At 43.9% G+C, this 22,402-nt stretch overlaps 1 protein-coding gene across 2 annotated transcripts in view; it reads left to right on the forward strand.

Annotated features, from left to right (window-relative positions):
• Positions 1 to 22,402, forward strand: part of SLC45A4 (solute carrier family 45 member 4) — an 86,890-nt gene that overhangs the window by 52,629 nt on the left and 11,859 nt on the right. For both annotated transcript variants that reach the window (XM_054017982.1, XM_054017983.1), the window contains exon 3: positions 21,966 to 22,154. In XM_054017982.1, the coding sequence (XP_053873957.1) occupies positions 21,966 to 22,154 (189 nt within the window). The remainder of the gene's footprint in view (positions 1 to 21,965; positions 22,155 to 22,402) is intronic.

Below are 22,402 nucleotides of genomic sequence, written 5' to 3' on the forward strand. Positions count from 1 at the left end.
GTGGTTTAGATAATAGGTGCACAGACTTGAGAAAGATGTCTTCAAGTTATGGCTCTGGCCTGCTTCCCCACCTCTCCAGTCCATCAGCTGCTCATGGTAACCTGGGCTCCTTAATGCGTTGTTTTTTCTTCTTCTTCTTCTTCTTCTTCTTCAAATACAGATGGTGAATTAGGCTCTTATTACTGTCCTGGGTAAAAATTCTTCATGCAAAATAGAGATTTGGGAGCTAGCAAAAAAAATTTGTATTTAAAAACTTTAAGATCTTTGGTAAGATGGGCAGTCCAGAATGGAAAGACTTCTTTTAACTGAATAAAACCTCTAAAATAGATTTAGGCATATAGCCATTAATTTTATCTATATCCCAATAACCTAAAGGATGTGGTGATTTATTCCATTAATACATGCCTCAGGTGGTGAACCTATAATACCGTAAACAGTGCACCTGAGGCAAATGTTAACATCTTGAAACATCCCCACCCATCACTTTTTTTAAATAATTGACTAATTCATGCCCCCTGAGGTGTCTCACAAAATTAATAGATGTTGCTGTGCATTCTGCCAAGGATCAAATTAGTTGTGTTCTTACAGAGAATCTAACTTTCAACTCAAGGTAATAAGAGGACTTGAGCTGGCTTCATGTTCTTGAAGCTGTAGAACTTGAATTAATCCTTTAAAATATTTTTTTAAATGGAGGCTGAATTTCAAGCAGTGCAGGGATGTAGGCATATTTTCCACTACGATTAATGAAACTTACCTGAATCCCCTAGACGGATTTGAAAATCTCAGTCAGGAAACAGATGAATTATTTTCCTTGTTCTAATTTTTGTCAGTATATATGCACATGAGAATGTACTCTGCTCTCCAGTGAGAGATGAAGAGTTTAGTTGGGGAGCTAAATCTCATGGGCTATATAAGAAGCCTGGTCAGATCTAGGACATGCATGTGACATGACCTTTTACTTGGACACAAGATCTTAAAGAGCAAATTGCTAAAGCATGTCTATTCCATGCACACGTCTATGCCAAATGCAATTAGTTAACAGTTAAGAAGCTGACTTGAGGAAAATTATTGCCCAACCACTGTTTCTTCATCTCTCTTTGTGGATGAAGAGGAAGACGTTCAAGCAAGTTTCATTTTGTTTGTGGTGATTTCTGTTGTTCTGTCAGTGGTAGTATGAAACCAGACCAGCAGTGAGGGCTGGGTTAGAGGTGTAGCTTCAGAAGTAGACATAGACATGCTAGGCCTGGACAGCCTGCCCAATTTAGGGTTGCCAATTTTGGTTGGACATATTCCTGGAGGTTTCATCACATGACATAATCTTTAATTCCTGGAGACTCCGGGACAATCCTGCAGGGTTGGCAACCCTAATGCCCATGCCCAAATATGCATTGGTCTTGGACAGATGTGTGTGTGTGTTAGTGTGGGTGGGTGGGAGAGGTTTGGCTACTGGGTATGAGCTTGGAGCAGGAGAAAGAAGGAACAGCTTCTGGGTTAATCTCTGCAGGGTAGAGGAGAAAACTCAGTTTTGCATCTGCCACATGGCTGAGCCAATCAAAAGTGCCTAGCTCACAGGGGGTAAGGGAGAGAAGTCAATCACTGGCTCATGCAATTACCAGCCACAAGCAGTGTCCAGCACAGAGCGATGGAGACCCAGACTCTGTATCCGGAGGAAGACGATCCACTTCTAGTCTCATCTGTTAAGTCTCCTTGCTTCAGAAGCTAAAGAAAGGGAAATGTTTGGAGTAATCCTGGGACCTGGTCCACCCAGACGGAGATCTGTCCGTGTCACAGTGCAATGCCACTGTAGTGTGCACAACTATCACGTGAAAGCTGCAGATGAACTCTGGAGTTGCCTCTATTTGCTCTGTGTATCATGTGAGATTTTGTGTAATGCTTAGTTACTAGAAGGTGGAAAAAATACAAAGATCTGGTTTTGGTTTTTTTGGGGCGGGGTTGTATGAATACTTTATGTACCTCTGTTTACCTGCATGAAATATTCTGCTCCACTGCTTGGAGTTAAAACAAAGGAGACTGGTAGGGAGAAGCAAACAGGAAAGGAGACACCAGCAAAGAGAAGATATCTCCAGGAACAATACCGAGGGTCTTTAAGAGAACAATGAGTGAGCTATTAATTGGAACATGCCTACCTGCCTGTCTCCAGTCAATTTAACAGGCTTATTTTTCCAAGGCCAGCGCTTAATATCAAAAGAACACTACATCTTTAACCCCTGCCTGGGGGGGGGGGGGGGGGGGGGGGGGAGGTGAGAGGGCAGCAGCTGGTTGGACAGGTGGGGCAGAGAACTGCAGGAGGGTGGTCTCTGTTGCAGCCCAGAGATGGAGGTAGCTGGGCTAAATGGAGTTTACCAAAACTTGCAAGTTTTGGTAAAGTTTAGGTGAGACCATCTGCATAGAAACTTCTATTGCGTTCATCCTTTCTTCTGCTTCCTATGTACACCTCTACCTCGATATAACGCTGTCCTCGGGAGCCAAAAAATCCTACCGCGTTATAGGTGAAACCGCATTATATTGAACTTGCTTTGATCCATCGGAGTGTGCAGCCTCCCCCCTCCCCCCCCCGCCCCGGAACACTGCTTTACCGCGTTATATCAGAATTCGTGTTTATATCGGGTTGCGTTATATCGAGGTAGCAGTGTACCTTTTGGAATCCTAAACAATGTTTGTTTTGAAAAAACTGGCTTGAGGTCACTTTAATGAACAGCTCTCAGGCTCCCAGAGGGCTGTTTTCTTGCAGATGCTCAATATGGTTGGAAAAATGGGACTGCAACCCATTTTCAGTTTCTGATACCAGCAGCGTGTTTGCTGCCAAAATGCCAGATCCCCCCCCTATTTGTTTTAATGTTACAGAAGAATTGTCAAGGTTGATTTCACCTGCATCTCCTTTTATCCTGTTCACTTCTGTGTCCCTTAAATGGCTCCTATGTTTTTCAGTTTGAGCCTTTTCTGAGGCAGTTATATATAATCTAAAATTGTACTTCCACTTACTAATTGGAGGTGCAGAAAACCGTTTCCCCCATTTTTTACTTTAGAGTTCTAATTATATTTATAACACAGCTCTAGGCTTTAAGATGGGGGGGGGGGGGGAATCTCAAACTGAGGGTCGGGACCCCTTGGGGGGGGCCGAGGTTATTACAGGGGGGAGGTCACGAGCTGCCAACCTCCACCCAACCCCGCTTTGCTCCAGCATTTATAATGGTGTTAAATATATTAAGTGGTTTTAATTGATAAAGGGAGGGTCACACTCAGAGGCTTGCTATGTGAAAGGGGTCACCAGTAAAAAAAAGTTTGAGAGCCACTGCTTTAAGATGAACAGTACAAAATGCCTTTGCTATGCAGAAATCAGATTGTTTATGATGGGCAAAAGTTAGTTGCACTGGATAGATTGTGGAGTTCGCTCTGTTTTGTTTCCTCATTTGGAAAGTCATGCATAGCAGTTCCTCATTTGGAAAGTCATGCATAGCAGTCATGCACAGCCAGACATTTTTGGCAAAGAATAGTAATGACAAGCATACCTGCTCTGTCTTACATGGGTCTCATGGTGTGACTAAAATATAATTACTTATATTGCACTCTGCAGATTGGACAAAATTTAAGAATACGCCATTTAAAGTGCCTCAATCTGAGTCTCAAATACAGATTTCCTTTTGTTTTGCATTGAACTTTGGTACAGAACAGAATTGTACAGTACTAAGTCCAGTAGACCATTTAGTTGTCTTGATTACTGCAGTGCTTGTGTTTGACTCCATCCAGTAGCCGAAGAGTTAAGATTTCTTTGGTCACTAAAGTTCAGTTGCAGAGTCAGTTTATTCTCCCAAGTGTTGGCTGTTCTTTCCTTTTTTGTTCAGAATAAGCACACTTAGTAAAATGCAGTTTGAACAAAGTTTTCTGCAGTTCTGTTGCCACCAAGCAGAGAATTGATGACTTAATGCGGAGGCGTCCCAGCATGAAGGTATGCATAGCTTGCTTGACTTATACTGACTTTGAAATTAGAGAGATTAGGTGTCCTGCTACTGTTCAGTATAAAACCTAAATGCAAAAAAAGTTCAATGGCAAATAGCGTACACTACAATAAACACACCTGCTAACACCCCCAGTTTGGCTGGGACTGTCCTGAGTTTTAATACATTTTTAAAACTGCGGTACTTTTTAATGCACTTCTAAGTTTAGGAAACTAGCTCCCCTCTTGATTTCCTTACTAAGGGCTGGTCCACACTAAGCCCCCAGTTCGAACTAAGATACGCAACTTCAGCTACGTGAATAACGTAGCTGAAGTCGAAGTATCTTCGTTCAAACTTAAATGTACTTACCGCGGGTCCACACGCGGCAGGCAGGCTCCCCCCGTCGACTCCGCCTACGCCTCTCGCGGAGCAGGATTACTGGCGTCGACAGCGAGCACTTATGGGATCGATTTTATCACATCTAGACAAGACGCGATAAATCGTTTCCAGAAGATTGATTGCTTGCTGCCGAACCAGCGGGTAAGTATAGACGTACCCTTAGGTGAGTAGGCTTAGTGACTAAATAAGATGGGACTCATGCAGATAAGGATTACTCATTTAAGGGTTGCAGAATTAGGCATTTTGCCACATTTATGCCTTATGCCAAATTGTAGATCTTAATTATTGGCACAATCTGGCCAAAAAAGTTACTTTCAAGATGTATACTTCACTAAGATAACATCCAAGTTAACTAACACACAATATTGCTTAACTTTCTCCATTGACAACCAAAAACCGATTAATGGGGAAAACTAACTTTTTTTCCTAGTAAATTGCACTACTTCTGAAAATAAGGTACCACAGGACTCTTTGTTGCGTATAGACTAACAGACGTATTGGAGCATACGCTTTCGTGGGTGAATACCCACTTCATCACACACATCTTCGTCTAATGAAGTGGGTATTCACCCACGAAAGCGTATGCTCCAATACGTCTGTTAGTCTCTAAGGTGCCACAAGTACTCCTGTTCTTTTTGCGGATACAGACTAACACGGCTGCTACTCTGAAACCTGTCATTCTTGGAATATATTTCAGTTGACTTAGTGTTGCTCTCACACCGCCTGTCACATGCTCCTTCAAACTTTTCAAAAAACTGCCTTACAAGACCTTCATCTTTTGGTTTGAACTCTGCCTCTTTAATCAGCCTCTTTACTTTGCTTTAACATGGATTCTACCTCCCAAGGGCAAGAAGGCAGCTGAGGGACTGTTGCTGAATATGCTTGGTAGTTTTAGAGAGGAAGAACTGTTTGCAAAAGACAGACAAAACAAAAGCTATTTATCTGTTGAATTTAAATGCTACACATGATGGCCCTTTTACCACCATTAGTGCATATAGCAGTCCATTCATATGACATTTCAATTAACAACCAATGTACTGTAGTGCTTTCCTGGAGCGATTTGTCAAGTATTAAACCATGCATCCAAACTAAAACTCACAGTTCATTTGCCTAAGATAATAGGAAAAGCAATAATAGAATTTGTGCACCCCTCAATGTAGCTATATGGGGTGTTAACTGCAATAAAGGCAACGACCTAGAAAGATGTACTTCCTTTTTAGGAGCTTAGTATACATTATTTTAGATATTTTTCTTTTTAAATCCACATTGAATAGTGGGCTAACAGGATTAATGCATCTGTTGGAATGTCTAAATCAGCCCCCACCCCACCCCCAAATAGCAAATTTAGAAATGAGTTTTTTGTTTGGTGCTTTTCGTCAGTAGAACATCCTGACAGCACAATTGGGACAGAAAATGATGGGGCCAATGGCAGTGTTTATCCCTATTATAAACAGCTCAATAGTCTGTCCTAAAGCCTTTAGAAAAGAGAGGAGGTTGTTGCTGCAGCATGATGACAATTCACAATAAAGTCCTCAAATGTATATTACGGTAGCAATTGCTGTTTGGTAGGTTGAGGGTTTGAATCCATGCAGAATCAACTCAGCCTTTAATCCTTCTAAGGTCACTCTTTGTATCAAGCTAGGGAAAAAGGTGGGGTGATTCTAGTCTAAGATCTCTGGAATGGATTTAAAAATGATGCCCTTGAAACACAAGGGGGAAGAGACAGGGACCACATGGGGAGCACACTGAACCCCAGTTCTCAGAAGTGGGGGTTCCTAGGAGAAGCTAGGCGTATTTAAGCTTTAGGTAAAGATGTCTGTGTAAACATTATTTAAAAAAAAAAAAACTTTTTGTTGTGCTTTGTTCCTACTATAGGATGTATAGTGTACTTTGTTTTAAAAGTCGGGTTTGGTTCACTCTGTTCACCTGCTGGTCACCATTCCCAAAAGAGTTTTCTGGCTGTGGAACCCAGTTGGGACTGCTGAGCAACACAGCTGGTTGGTAACCTCAGGGGCTACTTGATTTGAGTGGGAGAATTGTGGGATCCCACTCCAGGACAGGAGCAGATGAGAGGGGCCTGACATTTGAAAGGGTTTACTTGGTGAAACTGGAAACCAGCTCAAAGGTGCAGCTAATCCTGAACTGTGACACTGAAGTTCCCCATGAATTTCACTGATTCCATATCAAACTTGCTCATCTTGCAGATGAAAATATTTTCTAGCTGCCAGCCTTTCAGATTTGTTCTGGGCTGAGTCTCCAGCTGGGTTCTTCCTTCTCATGTGTCTTCACCAATAACAAAAATGCTAAATTAGGCCGTTAGCTACACCTGTGAAACTCATAATGGCTTTTATAATACCTGTGCAGTGCCATGGCCTTCAGTGAGATTGCACAAGTGTGACCAATTTGAATTCAGTAAACAATTCTGGTAATACCTAAGAAAAACCCATCTCACTCCTTCTTAGCTATGTTGGCTCTAAAACAGTACTCTAAATACACAGAGGAAAAAGATACTCAGTAAAAAGGTCAGAGACAAGTTGGGTGAGGTAATATCTTTTATTGGACCAACTGCTGTTGGTATATGAGAGAGAGGAGCCTTCGAGTTTATACAGAACTAGAGAGATTACCTCACCCACCTTGTCTTTCTCTAATATCCTGGGCTAAAACAACACTACATTCAGTAAGAAAGTGGCATTTTACAATTGTTCAACCAGGATTCTAAATATGATTTCCAACTCCAAAAAAAAGTGTGGGTACGTTTTTGTATGTCCTTCCTTCAAAGACTGGCTGCTGATGTGATCTGGCATTTTTGTATCCTAGATGCCTAGTCTCACCAACGCATACAACCTGAGGTTGAAAATAAAAATTGGTCTTTTTGTTTCCTTTTAAATATGAAGTAAGAAAAGGAATAAACAACATGCCTACCTGTGCCTTTGCTAAACTGTTGCCTTAGGCTCCACGCAGGCCAGGTCTATGCTACAAAATACTGGTATAACTGTCACTTGAGGGGTGTGGATTTTTCACACCCCATAGCAACGTAATTATACTGACCTAACCCCCTGGTGTAGGTAGAGCTAGGTCAACGGGGAAAGTCTCTCCCATCAACACAGCTACCACCTAACTATGGTGCCCCGCGGAAGAAGCTCGCCCATCTGCCTAGTAGCATCTTCAATAAAGCAATGCAGCAGCACTGATGCAGCTTTTTAAATGTAGACCTGCCCTCAGTCTGCTTGCTCTATCTCTTCAGCCTTGGGCAATGTATATTGTTTGGTCAGTGTATCCAAGACGAAGTGCAGGCGAGTAGTTTTCTTGGCAGGCAGTAAGTGGTTGTATGTCATGTTGAGATTGGAATCTTGTTTGTCCTATCCCTCCTGGCTTTGTGCATGGGTCTGTCAGATGAGATCTGGGGGGGGGGGGGGGGGGGGAAGGAGGTCATAATTGTCCTGTAGTGAGAGATCTTCATAGGATTAGTTTTCCCCTGATGTCCTTGGCCAAAATATCCCCTTCACTCTACCCCCACTTCCTTCTATGCTGGGTTGTTGCCATCCATTCAAACAGTGTCTGCGTTAGTGTTAGTTATTCCGTTGTGTGTGCAGTTTACAAATTTGGGGATCCTTCGGAAAGGAAGACCGTCTAAATGTGAGAGAATGTTATACCTAACTAATAAATTAACACTTCATGTAACTGAAGATCCCAGATGTTGCCTACTCGTATTCTTAAGACCATTCAGAATCAAACTGCAGAGGCTTTGGCAAACCTAAAAGCTGCAAGCAGTGTCCTCATTGGTCTGCACTAGGTTCCTAAACCTTCTAACCTGATGAGCAATCATTGGCTTTCATTCTTCACGATGATCTAATTTGACCTTTCAAGCAAATTTAGTATTTCTAGTTGTGTACAGTTTAAAGTCCTTAATGCAAAAAGGTAGCTATATTGCAGAGATGAGTTGGCTTTAAAATTTTCTCCAATGAAAAGTGTATAATCCTATTCAGGGACAATCAATGCAGCAAAAAAGACATCTTGTAAATAAGAGTTCATGTTATTGGGCAGTAGTGTAAGCTTTTAAATTATAAATAAGATTTCCTTGTGTTGGTCTAGTTTATTAAATTAACTGAAACACTCCTGTTTCTAAATGCAATTGTGACGAAAAACACTATTGAGCTTTGGGTAAACTGGGATGCTGCATATCTGCAGGCAACACATGTCATTGTAATTGTCTAATCTTGCAGTGAGAGAGAGTGGCTAAATACTGCAGTCTTACATAACGCATGTGGAGTATAAGTGGGGCATCATGTGCAGCTTATGCATTTTAATTCCATCCCTTACAAGAGAGAGAGATTACAGTGCAGAAAAGTAACTTACTGACTGCTGCATTCACCTAAACATAGGTGCAGCCTAGCAGTTATAAACCAATGTGCACTGCATACTCCTTGTACTGTTTGTGACCTTAAAGTCCTCGTGTATCTGTAGCTTTTTTGAACTGCCTGTAACAGGCAGTTTCCTGTGCCTAGGTTATGCACTTAATCTTGAGGGGCTGGTTAGGTGTAACTTTTATTTTCATAAAAAGAACAGGAGTACTTGTAGACCAGGCCTAAGGTGCCACACTACGGGTTTAGGTCGACTTTAGCAGCGTTAAACCGAATTAAGCCTGGACACGTCCACACAACGAAGCCCTTTCTTTCGACTTAAAGGGCCCTTTAAACCGGTTTCTTTACACCACCTCCGACGAGGGGATTAGTGATAAAACCGGCCTTTGCGGGTCGGAATTGGGGTAGTGTGGACGGAATTCGATGTTATTGGCCTCCGGGAGCTATCCCACAGTGCTTCATTGTGACCGCTCTGGACAGCGCTCTCAACTCAGATGCACTGACTAGGTAAACAGGAAAAGACCCGCGAAGGTTTGAATTTCATTTCCTGTTTGCCCAGCGTGGAGAGCACAGGTGACCACGCAAAGCTCATCAGCACAGGTAACCGTGATGGAGTCCTCCCAGGATCGCAAAAGAGCTCCAGCATGGACCGAACGGGAGGTACGAGATCTGCTCGCCATATGGGGAGATGAAGCAGTGATAGCTGAACTCCGTAGCAGTAAAAGAAATGGAAAAGTATTAGAAAAGATCTCCAAGGCCATGAAGGACCGAGGCCATAACAGGGACACACAGCAGTGCCGCATGAAAATTAAGGAGCTACGGCAAGCTTACCACAAAGCCAGAGAAGCAAACGGAAGGTCTGGGGCAGAGCCGCAAACTTGCCGCTACTACGCGGAGCTGCATGCGATCCTAGGGGGTGCAGCCACCACTACCCCAACCGTGTGCTATGACTCTCTCACTGGAGAAACACACAGGGAAGACGGTTCGGGGAACGAGGAAGATGACGATGGAGGTACTGTAGGTAGCTCACAGCAGCAAGGAAGCGGAGAAACCGGTTTCCCCAACAGCCAGGATATGTTTGTGACCCTGGACCTGGAACCAGTAACCCCCGAACTCACCCAAGACCCTCAGGGCACACAGAAGACCTCTGGTGAGTGTAACTTTGTAAATATTTGTAAACATTACAAAAAAAAAGCAAGCAAGTCTGTTACCGTGTATGGGGATGGAGCGGAAATCCTCCAGGGACATCTCCAGAAAGCTCTCCTGGTTGAAATGGGGTGATTTTATTAAGGGGGACATTCAGAGGCGCCCGTTCCTGCTCTTCTGACCAGAAATGTTCCCCGCTGTTAACCACGCGGTGGGGGGAGGGGTGAAGTGATCATCCCAGAGAATCGTGTGTGTGTGGGGGGGGTTTACTTGTGTTTGTGCCGCATGTTAACCGGGAAACCGCAGCCCCCTCCTTTTACATTGAAACCCCATTTTAAATGGACAACCCAATTCATCCTTGATATGGGAAATGCGCTGCTGTTTGCAACCTTTCCCGCATGTTAAGAAGGTTAAAAAAGCCAAAACACTGTGGCCTACGATGGCTGCCTGCAAGCCGAAATATGCGACCTTGTAATGAAAGAGTGTACCCATTGTTCCCTAAAATGTCTTTTTTTAACCACCTCTCCCTTCTCATCCGCCAGCTGCAAATGTTTCTCCTTCGCAGAGGCTCGTGAACATTAGAAAGAGAAAACGTAAGACGAGGGACGAGATGTTCACGGAGCTGCAGATGTCCGCCCAGGCTGATAGAGCACAGCAGAATGCGTGGAGGCAGTCAATGTCGGAGATGAGAAAAGCCCAATATGAACGAGAGGAGAGGTGGCGGGCTGAATCGCGGGAAGAACAGAGCAAGTGGCGGGCTGAAGACGATAGGTGGCGTCAGCTTGCAGACAGACGGCAAGAGGCAATGCTCAGTCTGCTGGAGCATCAAACTGATATGCTCGAGCGTATGGTTGAGTTGCAGGATAGGCAGCAGGAGCAGAGACCGCCGCTACAGCCCCTGTGTAACCAACAGCCCTCCTCCCCAAGTTCCATAGCCTCCTCACCAAGACGCCCAAGAACACGGTGGGGGGGCCTCCGTCCACCCAGTCACTCCACCCCAGATGATCGCCCAAGCATCAGAAGGCTGGCCTTCAATAAGAGTTAAAGTTTTAAAATGCAGTGTGTCCTTTTCCATCCCTCCTCCCCCACCCATCCCAGGCTACCTTGGCAATTATCCCCCTACCTCTGTAAGGAACTAATAAAGAATGCATGAATGTGAAAAAACAATGACTTTATTGCCTCTGCAAGCGGGAGGGGAGGGTGGGGTGGGGTGGTTGGTTTACAGGGAAGTAGAGTGAACCGGGTCGGGGGGGGAGGGGTTGGAGGGTTCATCAAGGAGAAACAAACAGAAGTTTCACACAGTAGCCTGGCCAGTCACAAAACTCGTTTTCAAAGCTTCTCTGATGCGCACCGCGCCCTGCTGTGCTCCTCTAACCGCCCTGGTGTCTGGCTGCGCGTAATCAGCGGCCAGGCGAGTTGCCTCAACCTCCCACCCCGCCATAAATGTCTCCCCCTTACTCTCACAGATATTGTGGAGCGCACAGCAAGCAGCAATAACAATGGGGATATTCTTTTCGCTGAGGTCTGAGCGAGTCAGTAAGCTGCGCCAGCGCGCTTTTAAACGTCCAAATGCACATTCCACCACCATTCGGCACTTGCTCAGCCTGTAGTTGAACAGGTCCTGACTCCTGTCCAGGCTGCCTGTGTACGGCTTCATGAGCCATGGCATTAAGGGGTAGGCTGGGTCCCCAAGGATCACGATAGGCATTTCAACATCCCCAATGGTCACTTTCTGGTCCGGGAAGAAAGTCCCTTCCTCCAGCTTTCGAAACAGAGCAGAGTTCCTGAAGACGCGAGCATCATGTACCTTTCCCGGCCATCCCACGTTGATGTTGGTGAAACGTCCCTTGTGATCCACCAGGGCTTGCAGCAGCATTGAAAAGTACCCCTTGCGGTTTACGTAGTCGGTGGCTTGGTGCTCCGGTGACAAGATAGGGATATGGGTTCCGTCTATGGCCCCGCCACAGTTTGGGAATCCCATTTCAGCAAAACCATCTACTATTGACTGCACGTTTCCCAGAGTCACTACCCTTGCTATCACCAGGTCTTTCATTGCCCTGGCAAATTGGATCACAGCAACCCCCACCGTAGATTTGCCCACTCCAAATTGATTCCCGACTGACCGGTAGCTGTCTGGCGTTGCAAGCTTCCACAGGGCTATCGCCACTCGCTTCTCAACTGTGAGGGCTGCTCTCATCTTGGTATCCTGGCGTTTCAGGGCAGGGGAAAGCAAGTCACAAAGTTCCATGAAAGTGGCCTTACGCATGCGAAAGTTTCGCAGCCACTGGGAATCGTCCCATACCTGCAGCACGATGCGATCCCACCAGTCTGTGCTTGTTTCCCGGGCCCAGAATCGGCGTTCCACGGCATCAACCTGCCCCAGTGACACCATGATTTCCACATTGCTGGGGCCTGTGCCTTGTGAGAGGTCTATGTCCATGTCAATTTCCTCATCACTCTCGTCGCCGCGCTGCAATCGCCTCCTCGCCTGGTCCGGGTTTCGCCTTGGCATGTTCTGGCTCTGCATATACTCCAGGACAATGCGCGTGGTGTTCATAGTGCTCATAATTGCCGCGGTGATCTGAGCGGGCTCCATGATCCCAGTGCTAGCTATGGCGCCTGGTCAGAAAAAAGGCGCGAAAGTAGTATCTGATGGACCAGGAGAAGGAGGGAGGGAGGGCCGAGTGACGACATGGCGTACAGGAACAGGGAGAAACACAAACAACTGTCACACAGAATGGTCCCCCAAAAGATTAAACTGGAAACCCTGGGCTTAGCAGGCCGTTGATTTCACAGAGGAAGGGGAAACAAATGAACAGAGAACAAATCTATTTTTTACATCTTAAGGTGGCAGCCGACGGTGCAGCATGAGTGACAGCCATACCAGTATGACGACGATGGGTACCAATCATAATATACCATCATCTGCCAAAAGGCAAGGGGCTGCTGCTGTGTAGCAATGCAGCCCCACGTCTGCCAGCCCCACGTCCGCCAGCACCCAGCATCGCCCTCGGCCTCTTCTGGGTGCTTAGCAGACAATACTGGGCAATTGGCAGAAAATAGTATATTACGACTGGTAACCATCATCAAAACAGTAGCATGTCTGCCCAGGTGGCCATGATTGACAGCCATACCAGTATGACGATGACGGGTACCAGTCATAATATACCATCGCCTGCAAGGGGCTGGTGCAATGCAGCCCTACGGCTGCCAGCCCCACGGCTATCACTCATGCTACACAGTCTACCACCAAAAGGCAGTTAGCAGCTGCTGCTGTGTAGCAATGCAGTCCCACGTCTGCCGGCACCCAGAGGACATATGGTGACGGTGAGCTCAGCTGAGCTGAGCGGGCTCCATGTTGTCTGCACAGGTAACCCAGGTAAAAAGGCGCGAATCTATTGTCTGCCGTTGCTGTGACGGGGGAGGGAGGGGCCTGACGACATGTACCCAGAACCGCCCGCGACACTGTTTTGCATCATCCGGGCATTGGGATCTCAACCCAGAATTCCAAGGGGCGGCAGAGACTGCGGGAACTGTGGGATAGCTGTGGGATAGCTACCCATAGTGCAATGCTCCGGAAGTCGACGCTAGCCTCGTACTGTGGACGCGGTCCGCCGACTAGAGCACCTAGAGCATTTTATTGTGTGGACACACACAATCGGCTGTATACAACCGATTTCAATAAAACCGGCTTCTATAAATTCGAACTAATTTCGTAGTGTAGACATACCCTTAGAGACTAACACATTTATTAAGAGCATAAGCTTTCGTGGACTACAGCCCACTTCTTCCGAAGTGCATCCGAAGAAGTGGGCTGTAGTCCACGAAAGTTTATGCTCTAATAAATTTGTTAGTCTCTAAGGTGCCACAAGTACTCCTGTTCTTTTTGCGGATACAGACTAACACGGCTGCTGCTCTGAAACTTGTATTTTCATGGAGCATATAACCTATACCTCTCAGATGAGGGGGGAGGTCTGTCAGCTTTCAGGGATTCTTGTTTAAAGTGTTTTGTATCTGGCGTTAATCTTGTTTAGATCCTCTTGCTGAAAGGTCAAAAGGCACTTGTCAATCACTACTGGTTTAACAAGCTAGAGGGTTGAATTAAATTTAATTTCTAGTCTTTTTCAGCTCATTAGGCACCAGGATGCAAACTGATTTACTGTCAGAGCTACCGATTTCAGAGTCTTTGCTGATTTGGGGGCAAGGGGGTTGGACCTGCACAAGTCCATGGGGCCGGATCGAATGCTTCAGAGGTGCTGAGGGAGTTGGCTGATGTGACTGCAGAGCCATAGGCCATCATCTTTGAAAACTCATGGCGCTTGGGGAAGGTCCCGGATGATTGGAAAAAGGCAAATATAGTGCCCATTTTTAAAAAAAGAGAATAAGGAGAATGCGGGGAACTGCAGACCAGTCAGCCTCACCTCAGTAGTGATCTCTGAGTAGAACGGGTGGTAGGCTGGCTGAAGAATGCTATGCCCTCTGCCTGGCTCCAAGCCAGTCCTCTTGCTACTAGTAGCGATGTCATGTTCACAGACCAAAGTGATTTTCAGACATGGAGCAGCTCCCTTCATGGAGAGAAAGGAGGATCAGTTGTGGGACATGCCAGTAGAGTAACGCAGAATGAATCAGATAAGTGGGACTGTCATTGAGGGTGGGGGATTCTGTTCTCTTAATCAATGGGAGAATTAGAGAGGAATTGGAAGAATCCTTTATGGGGAGGATAGGAATCTGGGGTGAATAATGGGGAAGACCACCTCTGAAGTTTCCAGGAGAGGTGGGAACAGGACTGCATCCCTCCCATGCAACCCACCACAGGAGAGGACTTCTCCAGGTGAAGGGAACCTGCTAGGTAGTTCAGAGTCTATTTTGAACCCTAAACCTTCTGAGATTGAACCATCTGACTTGCAGGAATGTTACAAGGAAGCTTTGTATGAAGAGTAGAGAGGTATAATCCGTTTAATGTTTCTGATAAAGGTTCCTAGTGAAAATAATGCTCACCAGAGTGAGCATGCAATCTTCTGGCAGCCTCCATGTTCCTACTTTCTTTGGGGAAATAATGAATGAGTGGCAATTAGCATTAAAAATATTTGCCTAATTCAAAGGGAAGGAATATAAAAACACTAATGTAAAATTGCTTTCTTCTCTCAGAAGGCCCCATTCTTTATCCAAACCCTCTGAAAGAGGAAGAAATTAACAAAACTGACACTGCTCTATAAAATTCTCTTCTAATGAGAATAGGTGCAGACATTGAGGGGTTTTACACTTATTTACAGGCTCTTGAAAAATATTTTTGTGGTGAGGTTATGACAATGTTTATTGATTTTTGTCCTAGTACTGTTTGTTACAATAACAAAATACAAGGTCTGTAACAAGTGGTCTGGAAAACTTAACGAAGTAAAGGATTGTTACCAATATTGAGCAAAATTCAATATTTTAATTAAGGGACAGTAGTGCAGAATGCATAGTATTTGCAAAACACAATGGCTTTTTATGTTACGTGCACATATACTTGTCTGATGTTTGTTTCTCTTTGGTTCTGATTTTTGGTTTATGTCAAGAATACAAGCAAATATCTAAGTGATGATGATGATTTGACAGGTGAAAATATAAGCTAAATTCCTATTCCCATGTCCGATCTTTTGTTTTATACTTGCAAGGAACTATTCCCCCTCCTCCACCCCCACCCAGCACTTTATCAGAAAGAGGTTTTGAATAGAAACTGTTGCATGTGACTTGTGACCTCATACAGCCCTCAGACTAGTGGTGACACAGTAAGCATTTCCTGTGAACCAGGAGCAGTGCTGGTCCCACTATTGTTGGGGGAAAAAACAAAAACTTATTTACTAGAAGCCAGTGTCCTGCTTGTTTATAGCTTGCTGGGAAATGCCATGTTGCAAGGGTCTCAGTGGCAGTGGTAGCTGCTAATAGAAATGAAATTGTTGTTTTCATTGAGTTGTGTAGGACTTCTAACCTTCTCCACAATGTCAGCTCATGGGGCCAGTACTAGAGCTTGTTTATCCAGGGTATTTTTTTCCTCTTCAATATTTGTGTGTTTTCACTGCTAAATAACAGTACTTGAATTACTTTTTGCCCCCCAAGAGGTCAACAGCAAAATCAAAAACAATTAAAAGTGTTGCCTAGCTCAGTGCATGACTGTTAATGGTCACAAAGTATAAAGTTTGGATCCTATTCCCTGACAGGACAAACACAATAGTGGAAAATTGCAGGCAAAAGGATTATAATAAAGGGACAGCACCAGACAGCTCATGGGATTGGTAACAGGATGCAGGTGCTTTCACCTCTAGGTTCCCCAATTCAAGCCTCATCTGACTAAAAATGCTTACTGTCTGATAGCTCATTTGGCCCATATCGGCTCAATCACAAACTTATTACAGTTCAGTTACCAGCTGAATATAGCAAGTGACAGAAATTGTCACCTTAGCAAGACTCAGCTGAAAGGACCAGTGACTGGATGGGAATAGATGAGTACCACACTGTAAAAGATTAGTTCATTCCAAGTTCAGTCAAAATGTCTGCCTCGGTGTACCTGTTCTGAGTGCAGAGAACTGGAATCTACAGGGCTAATAATCTGACACATTTCACCTGAATGAAATTCACTTTTAAAATGCCATGTGGCTGCCTTTTTTACCACTAGATGGTGGTAATGAATATTCCCCAGCACAACACAGTAGGGTATTTGTCAGTGCCAAAAACTTAAAGAAGGTACTCCCTTCATATTTTCTCCTTATGGCTGGACATGTTCATGCCATCTCCCTCCCCTTATTTAATCCTGCCTGTAAAGGGGAGGGAAGAATGCAAAAAATGGAACTATGGGGATGCACATGTGCCTTCATAAGTATCTGTAATATCATTTTCACCCTTCTTACCCCCTCTGTGATGTTTGATCCTTACTTTGTGGGGAGGAATAGCTCAGTGGCTTGAGCATTGGCCTGCTAAACCCAGGGTTGTGAGTTCAATCCTTGAGGGGGCCACTTAGGGATCTGGGGTAAAATCAGTACTTTGTCCTGCTAGTGAAGGCAGGGGGATGAACTCAATGACCTTTCAAGGTCCCCTCCAGTTCTAGGAGATAGGATATCTCCATTTATTTATTTTATTTATGCAGTGTCTAAATGTTTTTGGGGCACTTCAGTTTCATCGTTTCAAATTCCCTCTGTTTATTTTCTCCTAATGGTATGTGTGTGTGCACACATGTGAAAATACTGTGACAGACTGGTTTGCTATTAGTAACTCATATGCTAGGATAGAAGTAGAAACAGACTCTTGTCAAGAAATATTCCCAAAGTGTCTTTAGTCTTTTGTCTTTTGACTGTAACACAAAATGCCTATTGCTATACAAAACCTAGCACTACTGGAGTGACCAAGATGCTATTTTTGAAAGTATCCCCCTCCCCCAACTGTGCTCCTCTCTGTTCCTCAAAAAATAAAATCCCTTAGGCATGCAGATAGTTTGGGCTTTATGAAGAACATCTAGGAGAGATGTCTTAAGGAGTCTCTCACCGCTGAGGCTTGTTGAGATTACGAACACTGAATTGGCAAGATAGGTCTATACTACATCTGGGATTGAGCCTCACAACCTGGGGCAACAGTCTTGTGTTTGTGGGACTTGTACTAGCGTGCTAAAAATCATAGTCTGGACATTGCTGTGATGCTGGAGCTCGGGCACCCAAACCCATCCCCATCCCCTCCCTCTGCATGCTTGAGAGCCCAAGCTGCAAAGTCCATGTTGCTATTTTTAATGCACTAGTGTGAGCCCTGAAAACACCACCCTGTCAGTCCAGTCTGGGAGGTGCCCTCCCAGTGTAGGCATACTTTCAATGTTTGGAGAAGCCAGACATGCCTTTCTCCGTCCACTGTGAATCTTGGTGGGAAGAAATGTGCTGTTGCAAACTTCTGACCTGCAAACAGCAGGGTGGATGCAAGGTTCACATGTGGCAGCTGAACTATAATGGCAGAGAGCGGTAGTGTTAGTCAGCCAAGATAAGGTGCAGCTGCAGCCTATACTCAGATGTCAGAAGTTTCCCTTCTTCCGACCACTAAATGAATGTACAATGGTCAAATCACTGTAGAAGCCATTTCTACAAAGTTACCTCTGACCCATTCAAGTTTAGGTGCCTTGACAGCTCTGCAGAAAAACAGGAGGTGTTGTACTACTTAATTTTTCTCTTGCTTGTGGCTCAAGTTTTGCACAAGCCTTTATAATACGTTTCTAAAGAAGAATATTCTGGATACTAAAAAGTAGTTTGCTGAAAAATTTCAAAGTTGGATATCTAAAACCATATTTACTTTAGGTGTCTAAATGGCCTATTCTCTCTCTCCCCCCCCCCCCCCCCCCGAAGTACTAAGCCCCTTCTGAAACTATTGCAAATTAAAGTTTTCAGTGCCTCTTATATGTGGATTTAGGAGCCTAGCTTTTGGCAACTAAGACTGTAAACTTTCATCACAGCAATTTGGCTTAGCCTGACTTTTGACTATTCTGTAATTTACATAATGTCCAGAAACAAGCTAACCTTGCAAGTAGTAAACAGAAAGAAGTAACGCTAGCAATAAAATCATTGGTTTTAAAAAAAAAGATCTTGTGACTTTTGTGCAACAGTTCAGTAACCTTTCTTTGCAATTCATTAACCTTGCTTCAAAGCATGCAAATTCAGTCCCCTGTCTGTAGAATTTAGAGAAGTGCAACTTCTATTGCAGCTGACAGAAAAGGTTTAAAAGTGGGTTTTAATTTTGTACCTGAGTGATCAGTTCAAATCGGAAAAGATTGATATACAAGCTAATGCTGTATCAAGTTCCTTTCTCTTAACTGAAGGATGGAATACCAGAGGAAAGTCTGAATTTTTATGTACTGTTTTGTACCTACATGTCTGGTACATTCTTTGACTTCAAATAGATTGATATTGTCAGTGTAAGTAATTGACTTTTTGCTAGCTTTGGATGTCTTCAGCTGTGTTTATTTGGTGAAGCTGTATGGTTAGCATGCAACACCTTCTCTTTGGCTTAAATAGATTAAGCCTTTCTGAGTTGAGCTAAGATGTCAATAAATGTTCCAAAACAAAAATTACCCAGTTTTGAAGCTCAAAATTTAAACTCTTCCCAGCATACACATGTTCAAAAAGTGGCATTTGACTTGTTTCATGTCATGGTGACTTCTGCACAGACCAGTTATGTTAATGAAACTGTAATTACTGGATGTCTTTTTAAGGTAGTACTTGTTATAACAAGCTGCATCACATGACATGAACCACTGATGCAGGGCTAACCTGACGAAAGGGGATTTCTGGGGAGTAAAACAGTGCTGGGCGTTTCCTTCTCCTTTTATGTCTTGCAGGTATGTAGTGGGTGCAAAAAGTCATCCAACCATAAGTGACTTAAAAACCTGTCTGGCTTTGAGCTTTGTACATTGTTGTGCTGAAGAATTTCCTCCTCCTGAGTTTGGTTTCTGCATTGAACTAGCTCCAGCCTGTGCAATAGCTGAGGCGTGCATAAGTGTTTAACATCTTATATGGTCTGGCTTGGTACATGTTAAACATCCAGGGCCTGATTCTGCTCTCATACTGGAGTAAACTAGTGAAGCCAAAGGAATGAACACTGGTATAAAACCAGTGTGCAAGCAGAGGCTGGCTCCCAGGCAGGACTGTATCCTAAGACCTACTCCTGTGAGTGCACCCCTGCTGGCTGACTGTGTGCAGTGCTCTACCAGTAATCGGCTCAGCGAGGGGAGCTGGCTGGTGTAGATGCAAGCTAGAGCTGTATTCTGAACAGAGATTGAGGAAAGTCAAGATCAGAGCTGTTAACTTCTAATTGTCCCTGAAAGCTGGGAGATAAACTTCACATGTCCCACAAGATCTTGGTGCTCCCTTCTAGGTGTAGCTCAACTCAAAGCCTTCCCACCCATGGCCAATATCCAAGACTTCATCAGCCTGTCAGAAAAGCTAATCAGGAGCCAGCAGGTGGCCGCCTGAGCCATGGTGTGAACACTTGGTCTCACAGCCCTATCGATTTGTAGTTCCCTTGGCATGTCTCTCTGAGCTCTGTCCCGTAGGCCACTGGTAGTTATCTCATAGCTAGCACCGAAGGAGAACACAACTGCAAGCTAACTTAAGCCATATGAGTGGGATCTACATCAAGGAGAAACTAGATCCTCTTCTAGTGAAGGATGTTGGAGGTGGATCTCTGCCAGTCAGTTGAACAGGACGCTGCTGGTCTTCAGCTTCTTCCAAGAAAGGACTATTATCAAAGAGTGCCTGCTCCATCTACTGGGAAGAAAGCTTCTTTATGCCTTTCCACGAGTAGCAGAAGTCCTGACAAAGCTCCAAGTACAGTCTGATGAACTTAATAGCCCAATATTGGACCAAGCAGCTGTGGTGGTGAACATGTTACAGTTGGCAAAAGCTGGTCCCATCACACAGAGGTTCTTAGTTTAAGAACATCATTCAGAGTCTTTAGGATGAAATACCCTTCTTTAGTAAGCAACAACTAAATTCTGTGTCTATAGCTTATTTACTGTACCACATACTGTTTCCTGCTATCTTGGGAAACCAAGTTCTCCTAGAACAAGTCATCATATTAGTCAAGATTTTATGATACTTTAAATAGCAATGAGATTAGACTTTCCTGAACAACCATATGGGTTTTTCTGAATGATTGTCATAATCCCACTAGATAACTAATATCCACAGGATGAAAACATGAAGTGCAGCTTGACCTCCGTGGTAAAGATCAAACAGTTGTGATCACTACCTGTGGGTTTGAATTGAGTATTTTTCTTTAGCAGTAGAATATTGACATTTTTAGGCTCTATGCTACTTAAACAATAAACAATGGACTATTTTGCCCATATTGCTTTGTTGCAAATTGTGTCAAAAGGGTATATGAGGTAGTGCTGTATTAAAGAAGGAAAACACTTCTGAACATACATTCAGTAAGAGTAACACCTGCTCTGAAGCACTCCAGCCATCTATAGGCTGCAGGACCGTATTACTCACACTAAATGTGGGTAGTAGGCTTTTTCCCCTTTGTGTGGTTGGTTTGGTGTTTGTTTTGTGTTTTTGTTGGTCTCCTTCCTTCTGTTCACTTGTCTTTCTCCAGATGTTATTCATCACTTGCACTAGCTTTTTCCCAGGTAAACCTATTTCACTTCCCCCCTCAGTCCTGAACACAGAACTCAATTTTTTGGGGGGGAGGAGGAGAAAGGCAAAACAAAAAACCCTTTTGGTTTTAGAGAGAAACAACCTATTTATCCATTCTGAGGGCTATCAAATAATTGCTTTTTGTCCATTGTTCAACTTTATCCGGAGTAAACACTTTGGTACAAAATTATAAGCACAGCAATGAGTAGGGCACTGGTTTCATTTTAACACGTTAAGATATTTATATACAAGTCCAATTTTCAAAAACTGAGCACAGGGAATATATACTGCTTGGTGAAGGTTATATGGGAAACAGAACACTTATATGGCTGTAAAACTGTGCATAGGTCTCAAGATATTAAAGCTTTATTAGCCCTGAATGTTGCTTTTCTCAGACTTGCATCAGTTGGTTATCAATAGTTCTGCAAGAAGGGGAAATACCAGATGCAGTAGCCTACAGGTAATTCTTCAAGCATGTCAAAAGGCTCACTGCTGTTTTTATATGTCCATGGACAAGTATAGTCCAAAAATCATCCTGCTAAACTCCTACACAGCTGACACGGACTCCTCTATTTTGCTCTCCCTACAGGGTCAAATCAGTGTATATACACACACTAACAGAATAGCCTTTTTTGGATGGCATTGACTAATGACCTCTCCCCACCGACTCCTAAATAATGCTACTCATTTTATAACCTTTATTTCAGCCATTCAGATATGTTAAGTGTAATCTTCATGCTGCATGTGGTTTTAAATTGAAACTATAACTTGTCTAACTCCTGTGAGTTCTCTGCCAGTTAGGGAAGCTAATGCAGTTGTGTATTCAGGAGAGTGATTACTAGAGACAGATGTATTGTTCATGTATTATACCTTTCATAAACCTAGAAAATCCAGTTAGGTCTAAAATGTTCATTGCCCACCATGTAATCTGTGAACCCTCTTTGTCTTTGTTTTAGGTCTTCCTGAACAATACTACAGCCTCACTTGGTTCCTTAGCCCGATCCTGGGCCTGATCTTCACTCCACTCATAGGTTCGGCTAGTGACCGCTGCACGCTGAGCTGGGGCCGCCGGCGGCCTTTTATTCTTGCTCTCTGCGTTGGTGTCCTCTTTGGTGTTGCACTTTTCCTTAATGGCTCTGTTATAGGTAAATAATGGGGAAATCACCTGCATTCCTCTTTTGCTACAGTCTTGGATCTAAAATATTTATATAAGAAACAGATGACATGCGATTGATTTATATATTTAGTACTAAATTTATATATAGTCTTGAGATTTCTAACATGTGAACTATCCCAAACTTTGTTTCTTCTTTCAAAAATTACAGTCCTGTGCTAAAAACTAGAGTAGATGTATTGCAAGCCTAGCTGTAACTGGTAATACCTAGTCATTAAT

This window comes from Malaclemys terrapin, chromosome 2 (assembly GCF_027887155.1).
Source record: "Malaclemys terrapin pileata isolate rMalTer1 chromosome 2, rMalTer1.hap1, whole genome shotgun sequence".
Classification (NCBI taxonomy): Eukaryota; Metazoa; Chordata; order Testudines; family Emydidae; genus Malaclemys; species Malaclemys terrapin.